Raw genomic sequence first — 12,516 nt, 5'->3', positions numbered from 1 at the left:
AACGTAAATAAATAAACAATTAAGGCATTTGCACGATATCTCAGCACAATACATGATAAATATTACTCTATTATTCAAAATATCATTCCAACAGCACGAAATTAAGATAGGTATACTCCGACAAACCACGATACGAAAATGAACGAGTGGAAACATCTACTTGCACAAGCCACCTTTTTATAACTCGATCGAAATAACCATTATTTTCGTTTTAGAATATTTTTAGTTCGTAAGTGTTGAGATCATGTGTTTACTGTGTAAGCACAAAAAGGATTCAATTCAAAAATAAAAAATACAATAACGTTGCTATAATTAAATGTTTGTATCATTTATCATTCCTAACATCGCCTCCCTCTAGAATAATAATTTGTCACGTTTTATACCTAAATAGAATGTATATTCCGAGCATTGGTATGGTGAAAATTTTTTTAACGCAATACATTTTCAAAATTGGAAGCGTTCCCAGCCTGGAAACCGCACAACGCTCGAGATTCTACTTCTATAATCACATTGCTCGTGGTTCCATGAATAAACACGCCAAGTTTTTCGAAAATAGCTTAGATACACAGATCTTTATAAATGCTATTATATCCGAAGGAACATAAATAATATCAATTTCAATAAAAAAAATAGACGTCGCGAACGTGCAGTCTTCTCTAATGTTCCAAACGAGATATATAAATATATCGAGTCAAAGATAAGGCAACGTATGAATATACATGACATGGCATTATGCATATTTTGCATAACTTCACTTTTTGGGTCCTTTATTAGAACCTGTTTTTACCGGTTCTTGCTTTGGTGATACGAGCGCGCTTGGAACCTCTTGCCATCAGTTACTATCAATGGATGTCACCAACCTACTCGTCTCTAGATTGTTCTGGGTAATGTGTGTGTATGGTAAGTTAAATTTGGTTTGAACAGAGCTTCATTATTGCACTTTATGACAAACTAGCTTTTGCCTGCGGCTTTGCTCGCGTTAGAAAGAGACTAAAAGTAGCCTATGTCACTCTCCATCCCTTCAACTATCTCCACATAAAAAATCACTTCAATTCGTCGCTACGTTTTGCCGTGAAAGACGGACAAAGAAACAGACACACTCACTTTCCCATTTATAATATTAGTATGGATAAAGTACAAGTACCGGACTTAACAGTTACTAAAGGCTTACTTAATACTGTTACTAGGTGTAACAGTACCTACACAATTACACATTAATTACTAACTAACTAGACTAACTCGAAACTAGACATTCGTTACAAATTGAATGTCAATATCGAGAGGAAAAGAGACGACATCTGTGGAGAAACAGCCCTCGCCTTTCATGTTAAAAACTAATTGAAATAGATGAGTATGTATTGAATAAGTCGTAAGTCGCATCCTACCGACTGCGCCATATTAGGAGATATCCGTACAAACGGAACCTCACGGCCCAATATGGAACTTCTTAGATTCGACGGGCATAAGTAAGGATAGGTCACTGCTTGCCCACACTAACCCAACAATATGAAGGAACATTACCTGCCTGCCCTAGCAGTAATTGCGTGGTAATTTCATATCGACTCGTACAAAGATGTTTTTTTAAACTTTCCGTTTAGGTATGTTTTTTTTTGGTCAGAGGATTGGGAATTTAGAGAAATGTCCTCTATTCTATCCACAAGAATTGGACGCCGAGCACCGAGGTTTAGGTATGTACGAAATGTTAGTAGTCACTTTTCGGTAAGTGAAAATAGGTATCTTAAGGAAACCAACAAGTCCTGTTTTCTCCAAAAAAAAACAACATCTAGTAATCACCACTTTTAGGATGCTCAAGCCGCAACCGTTATCTTCAGGAGTCCTTTCAAATAAAAAAATAAATAAAATAAAAATATTCAGTAACAAAAATATTGATTACAATTTCTGTGCTGGTGCCTCTTTTTAAGTATATCAGATACTTTTGTGTTAAGAGAACACCGCTCTTCCACAGGTTGTTTTGCTTACAGTCTAGTGTGTATGTTCATACATATACCATACCTATTTATTAGAACAATCAAGACAAGAGGATTGCATGCTATAAACTAAACAGTATATGTGGAAAAAAATAAATAAATATTATGTCCCGTTTGCCGGTCACTTGCGGTTTGCCGACCCCCGAGTCAAGCCACATTAATGTAATATGCGCATGACCCGAATTTCTAGCCGGGATCCGGTTCGCATCGTCCGACGACGGAACGGACGGATACGGCACGGAGTGGCTCACCTACTACGATGAGAATGGAACCGAGCACACTATGAACTTCTCTGCGTTGCCGGACGATTTCACGGGCTGGAAGTACGGAGGCGTTTATTTTTACCTCTACACCAGGTATTTTGACAATTAGGACAACTATTAATTTACTATATTAATATAAATTAAGTATGGCAGAATTTATTAAACACGGTGTAAGCGATAAAATTTCCAAATAAAATAGTTCGGAAATGTAGCTTGTATACAATTTCATCTGGGGGCCGATTTTTGAGTCTCACTATCACTAAAATACCGGTTGAAAACGGTGAATTGCCTATTATTTTCAGTGACAATTTTCTGAATTCGAACGCCGTGAGACTCAAAAATCGGCCCCCTGATTACGAAAATTGACGATATGTTCGAGTACTGGGGGACGAGGAATTCATTTTTGGAACAAAAAAATGTATTTTAGAACAAAAATACAAAATAAAATGGGAAAATCTGAAAACGAGATTTTTTTTTATACATATTATTGCACATTTTATGAAAACTGTAATGGTTTTTTCTAAATAAAAAATATTATTTAATAGCTACATTTATCTAGTTTTAGAAAATGTATAATTTGTTATAGAAATATATTATACGACGAGTGATAAAAAATAATTTACATCGCCCGATAGGGTAATTTGAATGCTCATTTCAATAAGTTTTGTCAATGATTTCAGGTATAATCACTATTTTTAACACACGAAAGCCGTAATCATTGTATTTTATGGCTATTTTAGTGATTAATGTACTTAAAATAAAAAAAATACAAAAATAATAAAAAAAATTAAATGTGATAACTATTTGATAACATTATCCTATTTTGTTCTTTCTATACAATATATATCTAAAAGCAATAAATATGAATGAAAAGCCACATTTATGTAGTTTATAAAAATATATAGTTTATTATATAAATATATTACGAAACGCGAGATAAAAAATAATGAAAGTGACGTGGCAGGGCGATCTTGATGTACGGTACGGGTCAGCTTGTATGATTCGATGAGGTGAGGTAAAGGTACTCAAAGCTCTCAAAAAGTGTAGTTATTTAGAGTACTTCAAATGAAACAACATACTCCTATATAGTTTGAATTTAACTATTTATATTACATGAAATGATTGATTGATATGATAGGTCAGATATATACATCTGATCCTAATACATCTTGTGAAATAGTAGTTATCTATATGATTTGCATAATTTATGGATAATTCTTACTTGACATATTTATTATTCCAGATCTGCGTCCTGTACTTTGGTTAACGAGTGCCGAAAATAGTTATTAACCAAAAAAGACCGCCAAATTAACAGCATTTCACCGACAAAAGCTGCCTTGCACCATTTTTGTAAGGGTTCCCAATTCAAAATTTGCCATTATTTGCTACTTGTGGCTGGACGAAAGTCTGTAACAATTGGGATTTGGGAGCCTACTTGCCCGCAACGTTGCCTGTTGCTGCAGAAACATGCCTCGAAATTGTCGGATGCAGGTGTAAAAAACAGTGCCCCGTAAGGTGCAATCGTAAAAAAAGACTTTTTAAATTAAATTTTCGGAGCTGATGTGCTTATGCAGTGGATGTTGTGATATATACATAATTAAATTCAGACTATTCATGTTGTTTTATTTGAATAACTCAAAATAGCTACATTTTTTGAGAGCCTTGAGTACTAGCCCCGATACACATGTTTTCGTCTAGTCAGACCATTTTTTGAGGTTCTCCTTTGTACAAAAGCAATGTCTTAGTTCAAAAATCATTAATGTTTAATGCTAATACGAATCTAGTTTATTTTTTATGGCACTATTGCGCAATAACTAACTATCATTGATACTGAAAGGAAGAATATGACGATAAAACCGGTAAAACCGATTTAAGGGGGCCCAAAGAAAGTAACTAAATTCTGCTAGTAAACTAAAAAATCATCAAGCCTATGCATGCAGAACTGCTTTAGGAGAGGAGAACGTGATTAAGACATTTTTTTTGCAATATAAGTCACATGCAATTTTATTTTACAATCAAAATAAACTATATTATAGGACTTTTACAATTTTCTGTACTGGGTCGTGATATACCTACATGTGTAAACGTTATTAGAATAAGTATATTTCTGTATTACTAGACGAACTCCACTGCATAGCGGGTAGTACCTTTACCTCACCTCATCGAATAATGCAAGCTGACCCTTAATGTACATTAAACATTTCATTTTCATTATTTTTTATCTCGCGTTTCGTAATATATTTATATAACAAACTATATATCTTTATAAACTGCATAAATGTGGCTTTTTATTGATATTTATTGCTTTTAGATATATGTTGTGTAGAAAGAACAAAATAGGATAATGTTAAAAAAAATATCACATTTTTAATATTTTAAAAAAAATTGTGCCAAGTCTCAGTGCTTAATCATAAAATGCAGGGTGTTGTGCAATAGCGTCCCCAGTAGAGCATTTTAGGGGTCCCACCGTCCCACAAATCAATCAGTTGGCGACTGCACAAACTTACCCCCTTATTCATAAACGTACTCTTAAAGTTGTCAAGCCGTAACGTTTGCCCTTTTCTATCACACCAATACATCGGAAAGGGACAAACGAACTTTATCAGTTTGATAACTTTAGAGTTGCTTTAGAGTACGTTTATGAATAAGGCGATTAGGAGGTAGCAACCAACCAACCACCATAAATCAACATCGCCGTCTTATTTGATCTTTGATCCGAGGGGGGTCCGAAAAAATACGTTAAAATACCAGTGTATTTTAACGGGTCTACATCGGGTTCCCGCGTTTATTGCATTATTGAAATTATTTTCTATTTTCCCAAGGAACAACCCAAACGATCCAGAAAACTTGCAAATAGAAAAGAATGGTGAAATAAGGAGCCAGTATTTCGACGCCTCAAGAGACACCAAAGCTCTGACACACGGTTGGTTATCCAGCGGCAATGATACCTGGATACTTATGCAGAAGAGCTATTTCTTAGACGCATCGGATTTGAACGTGATCATAGTAGACTGGCATGAGTTGGCAAGGGAACCGTCATACGTGTTGGCGGTGTTATCCACGCGGTACGTGGGTAAACGGCTCGCGAAGGTGCTGGATTCGTTGGTGGACAACTATAATACGACGGGAGAACGAATGCACTTGGCAGGACACAGCTTGGGGGCTCACGTAATGGGATACGCTGGCATGTTTTTTAGTAAAGATATATTTAGAATCACTGGTAAGAATTATACTTTATAAGTTATTTCGTGTTTGGTAAAATTAAGGTTGGCGTGTAGCAAATAACATGGGAAAACATAAGTAGGGCTAAAACGAGAGCAGATCGCCCATCTGTCAATGAATGTAATAAATAATAAATATAAATAAATATTATAGGACATTCTTAAACAGATTGACTGAGCCCCACGGTAAGCTCAAGAAGGCTTGTGTTATGGGTAGGTACTCAGACAACGATATATATAATATATATAAATACTTATATACATAGAAAACATCCATGACTCAGGAACAAATATCTGTGCTCATCACACAAATAATTCCCTTACCGGGATTCGAACCCGGGACCGCGGCGCAGCAGGCAGGGTCACTACCGACTGCGCCAGACCGTTCGTCAAATGTAAGGTTCTAAAGTAAGGTAGCTACAGTTACCAGATAAATGTGACTGGCTTTCACTTGCTGGCTGGATGGATGGCTCACCAGGTGATTAATTAATCATGTTCATATAATATATAGACTTATAGGCAAAACCTTCTATGTCGATTCAAAAACAAAGGTCAAATAGATATGGCATATGGCAAAAAAAATCTGCATCAACTTGACAAGAGTGAAAGACTTATCCACTTTATTGTTGCAGTTTTTTGTAAAGCTTTTATATAATTCAGGTATAACTAGGTCAGTTCTGATTTCTAGGACTGGACCCCGCTCGTCCGCTGTTCGAATTACCGCAGTTGCCGGACGATTTCCGCCTGGACAGAACCGACGCCATCTTCGTCGACATCATCCACACGTGTGCAGGAGTCCTTGGGTACAACGACAGCCACGGGGCCATGGACTTTACCCCAACGGGGGAACTTCCCCGCAACCGGGCTGTGAAGGCGATCGGGGACATAGAGGTAAAGTGGCAAGAGTATATCACAAGGAGCTAAAAAAACATATACCCCCTGAGCTGTAGATTAACATGTTATGGTCTACTAAAATATCTACAATTTATCATCCGTAAAAAAAACGTTTATGCATATTTTAGGGAAGAAATGAATAGACTACTCCAGCTTATCTTATATCTATGCTATGGCCTACTAGATCAAGTTAGGTAGAGTCAGACAAATTTAGCGACGATTTTTGATACCATAGATTGCGGAGACTATAGTTATTTGTTTTACAAGGAGACAAAGTTGTTGTTTAAACGTACGTGTCAATATTGATTACCCGAGCAAGCGAAAGATTCCAATATTGAACCGCGAGCGTAGCGAGTGGTTCAAAAAGTGGAATATTGAGCGTTGCGAGGGTTTCAAGGCACGAAGGTTAAACAAACTTTGCCACCGAGTGAAACACAAAATTTTTCACCACACCAACACGAACAAAATAATGACTATATAACATTAAACTAAATCAAATCCATCAATTTATTCAATATTTATGATTCAAAATCATCATTTATAGGTAAAATCTAGCAGCCAGATTAAGACATCGGAGTCAAAATTTGTATGAAATTACTTTGCCCCCTTGTGGATAAAATGCAATTTTGCTATCTGTTTTCGAATAGCAAAGAAAGCCTTTACCAGTTGGCGTGGTGAAAAAAGTTTTATTCCTGTCAAGGGCCAGAGAAGGTCAATTTAGGTCAATATAAATAGCGTTATGATTTTGTTACAATTCTACCTGCAGTATTTTATTATCAATCTGTAGATTCGTGTAGCCACAGCCGGGCGTACGAGTACTTCTCAGAATCCATTCAAGGCGGCGCACCATTCTCGTCCTACCTGTGCGGAGACTACGAGGCGTTCGAGCGCGGAGAGTGCAGCACCGACACGGCAGACATGGGAGCCCCGGCTGCGCTGGGCACCGAGGGGAACTACTACCTGCATACTAATAACCAGTCTAAGTACGCCATGGGAGACGAGTATTAGAAATCAGACCTATTACTGTACTATGTTAGTGTATGTTTTACTATTAACCAAAGAGGATCGAGTATTATAGAGAGTTACTGTCGAAGTAAAATGTGTAATCACAGTGCATAGACTGCCATCTCTTGACACAGGCTTAAAACTTTTGAACCTCAGTTTTGACAATTTGGCCCATATTCTTAGCTTGATATGTTTTAAAATGTCAAATATTAATATTAGCGCCATCCAGCTGAGCGTACCCCAAAGGTGTAATGCCATCTAGGCCACCGTACCTTTTTCTGTATGCTACTGAGGTAAGTTTTTTTCTTAGACTTTATCTGTGTATACGGAGTTATATATGTCTTTGCTATTAACAAAATCATTCCGGCCTCGTTGAATTTGGATAATTCTTCTAAGCACGGTTGGTACCGTCAAAGAGAATCGAGTATTATAGAGAGTTAGTCAAAGTAAAATGTGTAATCACAGTGCATAGACTGCCATCTCTTGACACAGGCTAAAACTTTTGAACCTCAGTTTTGACAATTTGGCCCATATTGTAAGCTTGATGTGTTAAAATGTCAAATATTAATATTAGCGCCATCTAGCCGAGCATTCCCCAAAGGTGTAACGCCATCTAGGCCACCGTACCTTTATCTCTATGGCTTTGAGGTACGTTTTTTTCTTAGACTTCATCCGTCTATACGGAGTTACATTTGTCTTTGGTACCGTGAATTGAAGTGACATGGGCACTGGCTGCGAGTAAGCGATGAACTATCAGCGCTAGAAACGAACAAAAGATAGTCACTCGGGTCGCTCCGGTGTAAATGAGAGATTTATAGTCTTTTGTTCGTTCATAATTTGCAGCCGTGGTCCAGTACAGGCCCCGTAGCCGAATGGCATTTCTCCGACGCCAAACGAAAGCGATACGCCGCTGGCTCTGTCGCGCCAATACGCAAGCGCGATAGAGATAGATATCTACTAGCGCTTCGTTTCGTGAGCGTTTCGTGAGCGATTGTGCCATTCGGCTAGCCACCCAGGTGTTAGATGTAATATAGTAAAATGTATCGCATGGACCCTAATCAACTTTCTCGTTAAATATCATCAATCAATATATGTTCGTTTCTCTATTGCCGATAGCTCATCTCTTAACAGCTCTTAGTAGAACCAATGGCTTGACGACAAAGATCGTTCCGTCCACGATGATGCTTGCTTTTGCTCACAGGTTCCGTACCCTAAACGAATCTAGAGCAGAGCCCAACTGGGGTAGTACCTCCGCCTTACAAAAGACCACAGCCAAATAGCACTAGACCCTACTCATAGTGTTGTGTTCCTGTCGGTGAGTAAGGCTGCCAGAGCTCAACGGGGGTGCGGTGTGCTGATGACGGGAGGACTTACGGAACTAACTTGTTCCGTTTATTGTCCTTTGAGTCGTCGGCAACCCGAACCTCCTTAGAACTTGTACACTCCTTTTTGCTGTGTACTTAACACAGCAAAAGGGAATGTACAAGTTTCTAATGGGGTGGCAACGCGCATGTGACACTGTTTGAGTTGCAGGCGTCCATAGGTTACGGTGACCGCTTTACATCAGGCGGGCCGTATACTTGTTTGCCACCGACGTAGTATAAAAAAATAAATAAAAAAAAGGTACTTAAAGATTCAATTATACAAATATGCGCGTCACCGTGAATCTATAACGAGCTCGTGTTATTAAAAATAAAACAATGTTGACTTATCAAAACTGTAATGGAGTCAGAAAAAAGTCAATTATCACAGTTGCATCAAGGTATCACAATAATAAAAGTTATTAACAAACAATAAAATCAGTCAAAGTTTTTTTACTACAATTACAAATGTTTTAGTTGGAAATGCTTAACTTACGAATATCAAGTATCCTGACCTGTAACAAGGAAAACAAGAGTTAATACCGATCGCAGAGAAACTAGTTTCTAGGGCTTTAAGTTTTATATCAGAACAATACGTGAGATAATTTGTGCTTCATTATGCATCAGTCGGGAAAAGAAGACAAAAAAAGAATCATCATGTGATATTGTAGAATAAAAACAATTTAAAATAAATTACACATTCATGGAAACGTGTTTTATTTGATAACTTACTATGATGGAATAAATTATAACTCACCGTAAAATTAATACAGCAACCGGATAACCTAACTACAGGTTCTTATTCGAATGTATGTACTACAAAAATATATTCTCTTCAAACTACATGGGTGATATTAATCGATGAATTAGAAGGCAACATCTATGTAAATATGTTTAAAAGACATTAATTTAACTATAATTATATTATTTTTAATCTATTTCATCGCCTGTTTTATAAGAATGTGCGAGAAATTGCAGGCTGGACGCTAGCGGCGCAGTTAGAGAAGATTATACCCATTAGTTACCACAAAGTTGTTACCAGTGGTACCTAACTACAGATGTAGTAAGAAATGTTTTTTCCTTCGTATTTCAAGAAACACACGCCATTTCAGTCAGTTTCAGTGCAAAAAGTACTAACGTTGACCGATCTAACAAGTCAAAACGAACGTTTCCGATATAAGGTGGGATTTTTGTCCCTTCGCGGTAACTAGTGGAAATACCTAACCCTTCGGCAAGCGGCATGTCAAGATTCATACATCATATACATTATTATTATATACATTATTTTGATATTGTGTAATGACGATCTTTTTGTGAATGCATTTTATTTTATTCTGACATGTAAAATTTAATGTACATTTTCAATGAGAAATAAATTAATCTAATCTAATACATTTGGTCAAGCGGAGTAAGAATGCTAAGAATGCCTGGATTTCCCGCTCACCGAATCACGCGCTGCTAGCGTCCAGTCCACAGCCTTAGTTTTGTGGTTTCAAATTTATACTTTATGGACTGTCACCTAACTAGGTTATGTTTATGTACTAAAATGTGTGTTTGAAAGCTATATCGATCAGTTTTGTGTACATTTATTCTATTCTTCATTCGTTGATCGTTTCGCAGTCCACAGAAGCTCCGTCCATCCTGAAAAATATAAAACTCAATTAGTTTTAAGTAAACAGTGCATTTATAAATTATTATCATAATTTTATCAGATTATAATTGTGTGCGTCATTATGCATCCGTCGGGAAAAGAAGACAAAAAATAAATATATCATCATCTTAAAATCAATTTTAAATAGAAATTCAACATTGTAAATTAACTCGCGAATTTATACTTTTATAAAAATGAAAAAAAAATACCTTGAACTATTTCAGAGCGTAGCTGCAACCCCGAATGTTTTAAGTGTTTAATTTAAACCAAAGATTATTCATGTTTGACCTGAAAAAGAAAACTTGTTGTAGAAACAGTATAACTCTGTGTCGTAAGGCAAAGTAAGTATTTAATGTCAGAACTAAGTTTTATGCGTCATTATGCATCCGTCGGGAAAAGAAGACAAAAATAGAAATATATCATCATGATAAAATTAAAATCAGTCTAGTAGAAATATTGAAGAGCTAAACATATTGTTTTTATTTTCACATTAAGGTATGTTCAAACTGACTGAAACCAGTCTGCAATTTGTATGAAAAGTAGAAACTGTGCAGTCGCCGTAGGGTATTCAAATAAATTGCAATCAAGTTACAGTCCGCCTGTACCCTAAGTATATTATTAGTTTTTAACTCATAATTACCTTTTCCATTAAGTTCCGCGATCTAGCTGAATACGGACACCTGTAAACACAACAATGCTATTAGCGAATATATTCATACCAAATCACGGACCTGAAAGAAAATACGATGAAATTTAAAATAATAAATGTAGATTCAAATATACACGGTTAAGTGCTGACTAGCTGTGTACCACGGAATCATTATGTGAAAAGAATAGTTATGATAATTAACAGACGACATTGATAATCGTATGTTTTCACAAATTCTTTGCACATATTATAAAATTTAATGGAATGTTGTAAGAATAGATATGTATGTATAAAGTTCATTATTCGATCAACTACGAAGGTTCGGTGTTCATATCAGGCTTAAAGCGTCAACCGAGATATATTTCACGTTGGTTATTTAGTTTGTGTTCAGGAGGTTTATTCATATCATACACAATATGAGTAGATCAGACGATGACATGAGTACTTGCATTTTTTGAAATGTTTATAGACAACCAGCGCGGGAAGGCGCGCCCTTCTCCACTTTCAGCTATAAATATTTGTTAGTTTTACCTACAGAAAGAAAGCAAGAAGAAACCGCCTCTTTAGGATGCTAAGAATTTTGCGTATTGCTTAGTTAAATCTTCAGATTTAAAGCACAGACCAAATAATCCGAAAGTATGATATACAATACTGGTTTTGTCTTAATAACTTTAGACTTTAAAACGAAACCAATATAAGGAGGAAGGAAGGAATGATTCTTCTCTATCTGAGCCCACCGGGAACCAAGAGAATTTTTGATGCCCATCTATGTCCTTTGGGACAAAAGAAGATGGTATCATTCCTATTAGTCTTCTGAAGGTGAGGTTTCCGAGCTCAGAAATAACAAGAAACTAGGCTGTTTTTAACAATATGTAGTAGTAGAGCCGCAAGTGTCGCAATGTAATATATAAATAAAAATAAATTTTCTATATCAATAATAGTCGTCGAGATCGCTTAAAAACTGCTGAACCTAGTCTTAACAAGTGACGATGAATTAATTGTAACCCCATCGGTTGGTACGGTAGACTATTCTGGTCTGTGCGATAAATTAAACATTAAAGACTCTCTCCTCCGTTCGAATTTGAATAGCTAAACAAATAATGGGTTAGACCTTATACTAGATTATTAATTGAAGATATATTTGACCAGGAGTACTGGTAATCATATGGGTACTTGTAAATAAACATGTCCGATAAACTTGGTTTCTGATGATTAGATTGGTACGCAAGTATTTTTTCATAAAACTACACTAACAGATAAAACGGTACATGCGTGTCCCAATAGATTCATCACCAAGAAGCTGTAAAGAAAGTTTACATTGTAACACATCTAAATCTAAAAAACAATGCTTAAAAGGTAAAAAAGTTAGCTTGTAAATTTCTGTAACAGTAGAACAGCATGTAGCTATTGGCCACTGCAATAATAGATATAAAAGAAAAAGGTTTTATTTAGTACTGTCACATGTGTCAACTCAATACACATCA

The 12,516-nt window shown here is 36.3% G+C and overlaps 2 protein-coding genes across 3 annotated transcripts in view; one reads left to right on the top strand and one right to left on the bottom strand.

Annotated features, from left to right (window-relative positions):
• Positions 1–887: 887 nt before the first annotated feature.
• LOC125225304 (inactive pancreatic lipase-related protein 1-like) lies at positions 888–7,374 on the top strand. Its single transcript, XM_048128952.1, has 5 exons — positions 888–900; positions 2,179–2,344; positions 5,074–5,471; positions 6,161–6,377; positions 7,164–7,374. Exons 1-5 carry the CDS (start codon positions 888–890, stop codon positions 7,372–7,374), a joined length of 1,005 nt encoding a protein of 334 aa, XP_047984909.1.
• Positions 7,375–9,074: 1,700 nt separating this feature from the next.
• LOC125232030 (hrp65 protein-like) overlaps positions 9,075–12,516 on the bottom strand; it is a 31,085-nt gene continuing 27,643 nt past the window's right edge. Inside the window, exons 9-12 of one of the 2 annotated variants that reach the window (XR_007177691.1) lie at positions 11,024–11,063; positions 10,593–10,671; positions 9,490–10,373; positions 9,075–9,247 (exon numbers count right to left, since the gene is read on the bottom strand). Coding sequence is in view for 1 of the 2 variants with exons in the window: in XM_048137643.1 (XP_047993600.1) it covers positions 9,206–9,247 (42 nt within the window). In the remaining variant the exon portion in view is untranslated. The remainder of the gene's footprint in view (positions 9,248–9,489; positions 10,374–10,592; positions 10,672–11,023; positions 11,064–12,516) is intronic. The other variant, XM_048137643.1, reaches the window with a different exon arrangement.

Source organism: Leguminivora glycinivorella, chromosome 1 (assembly GCF_023078275.1).
Source record: "Leguminivora glycinivorella isolate SPB_JAAS2020 chromosome 1, LegGlyc_1.1, whole genome shotgun sequence".
In the NCBI taxonomy this organism is placed as follows: Eukaryota; Metazoa; Arthropoda; class Insecta; order Lepidoptera; family Tortricidae; genus Leguminivora; species Leguminivora glycinivorella.
This window is presented reverse-complemented; position numbering and strand designations above follow the sequence as displayed.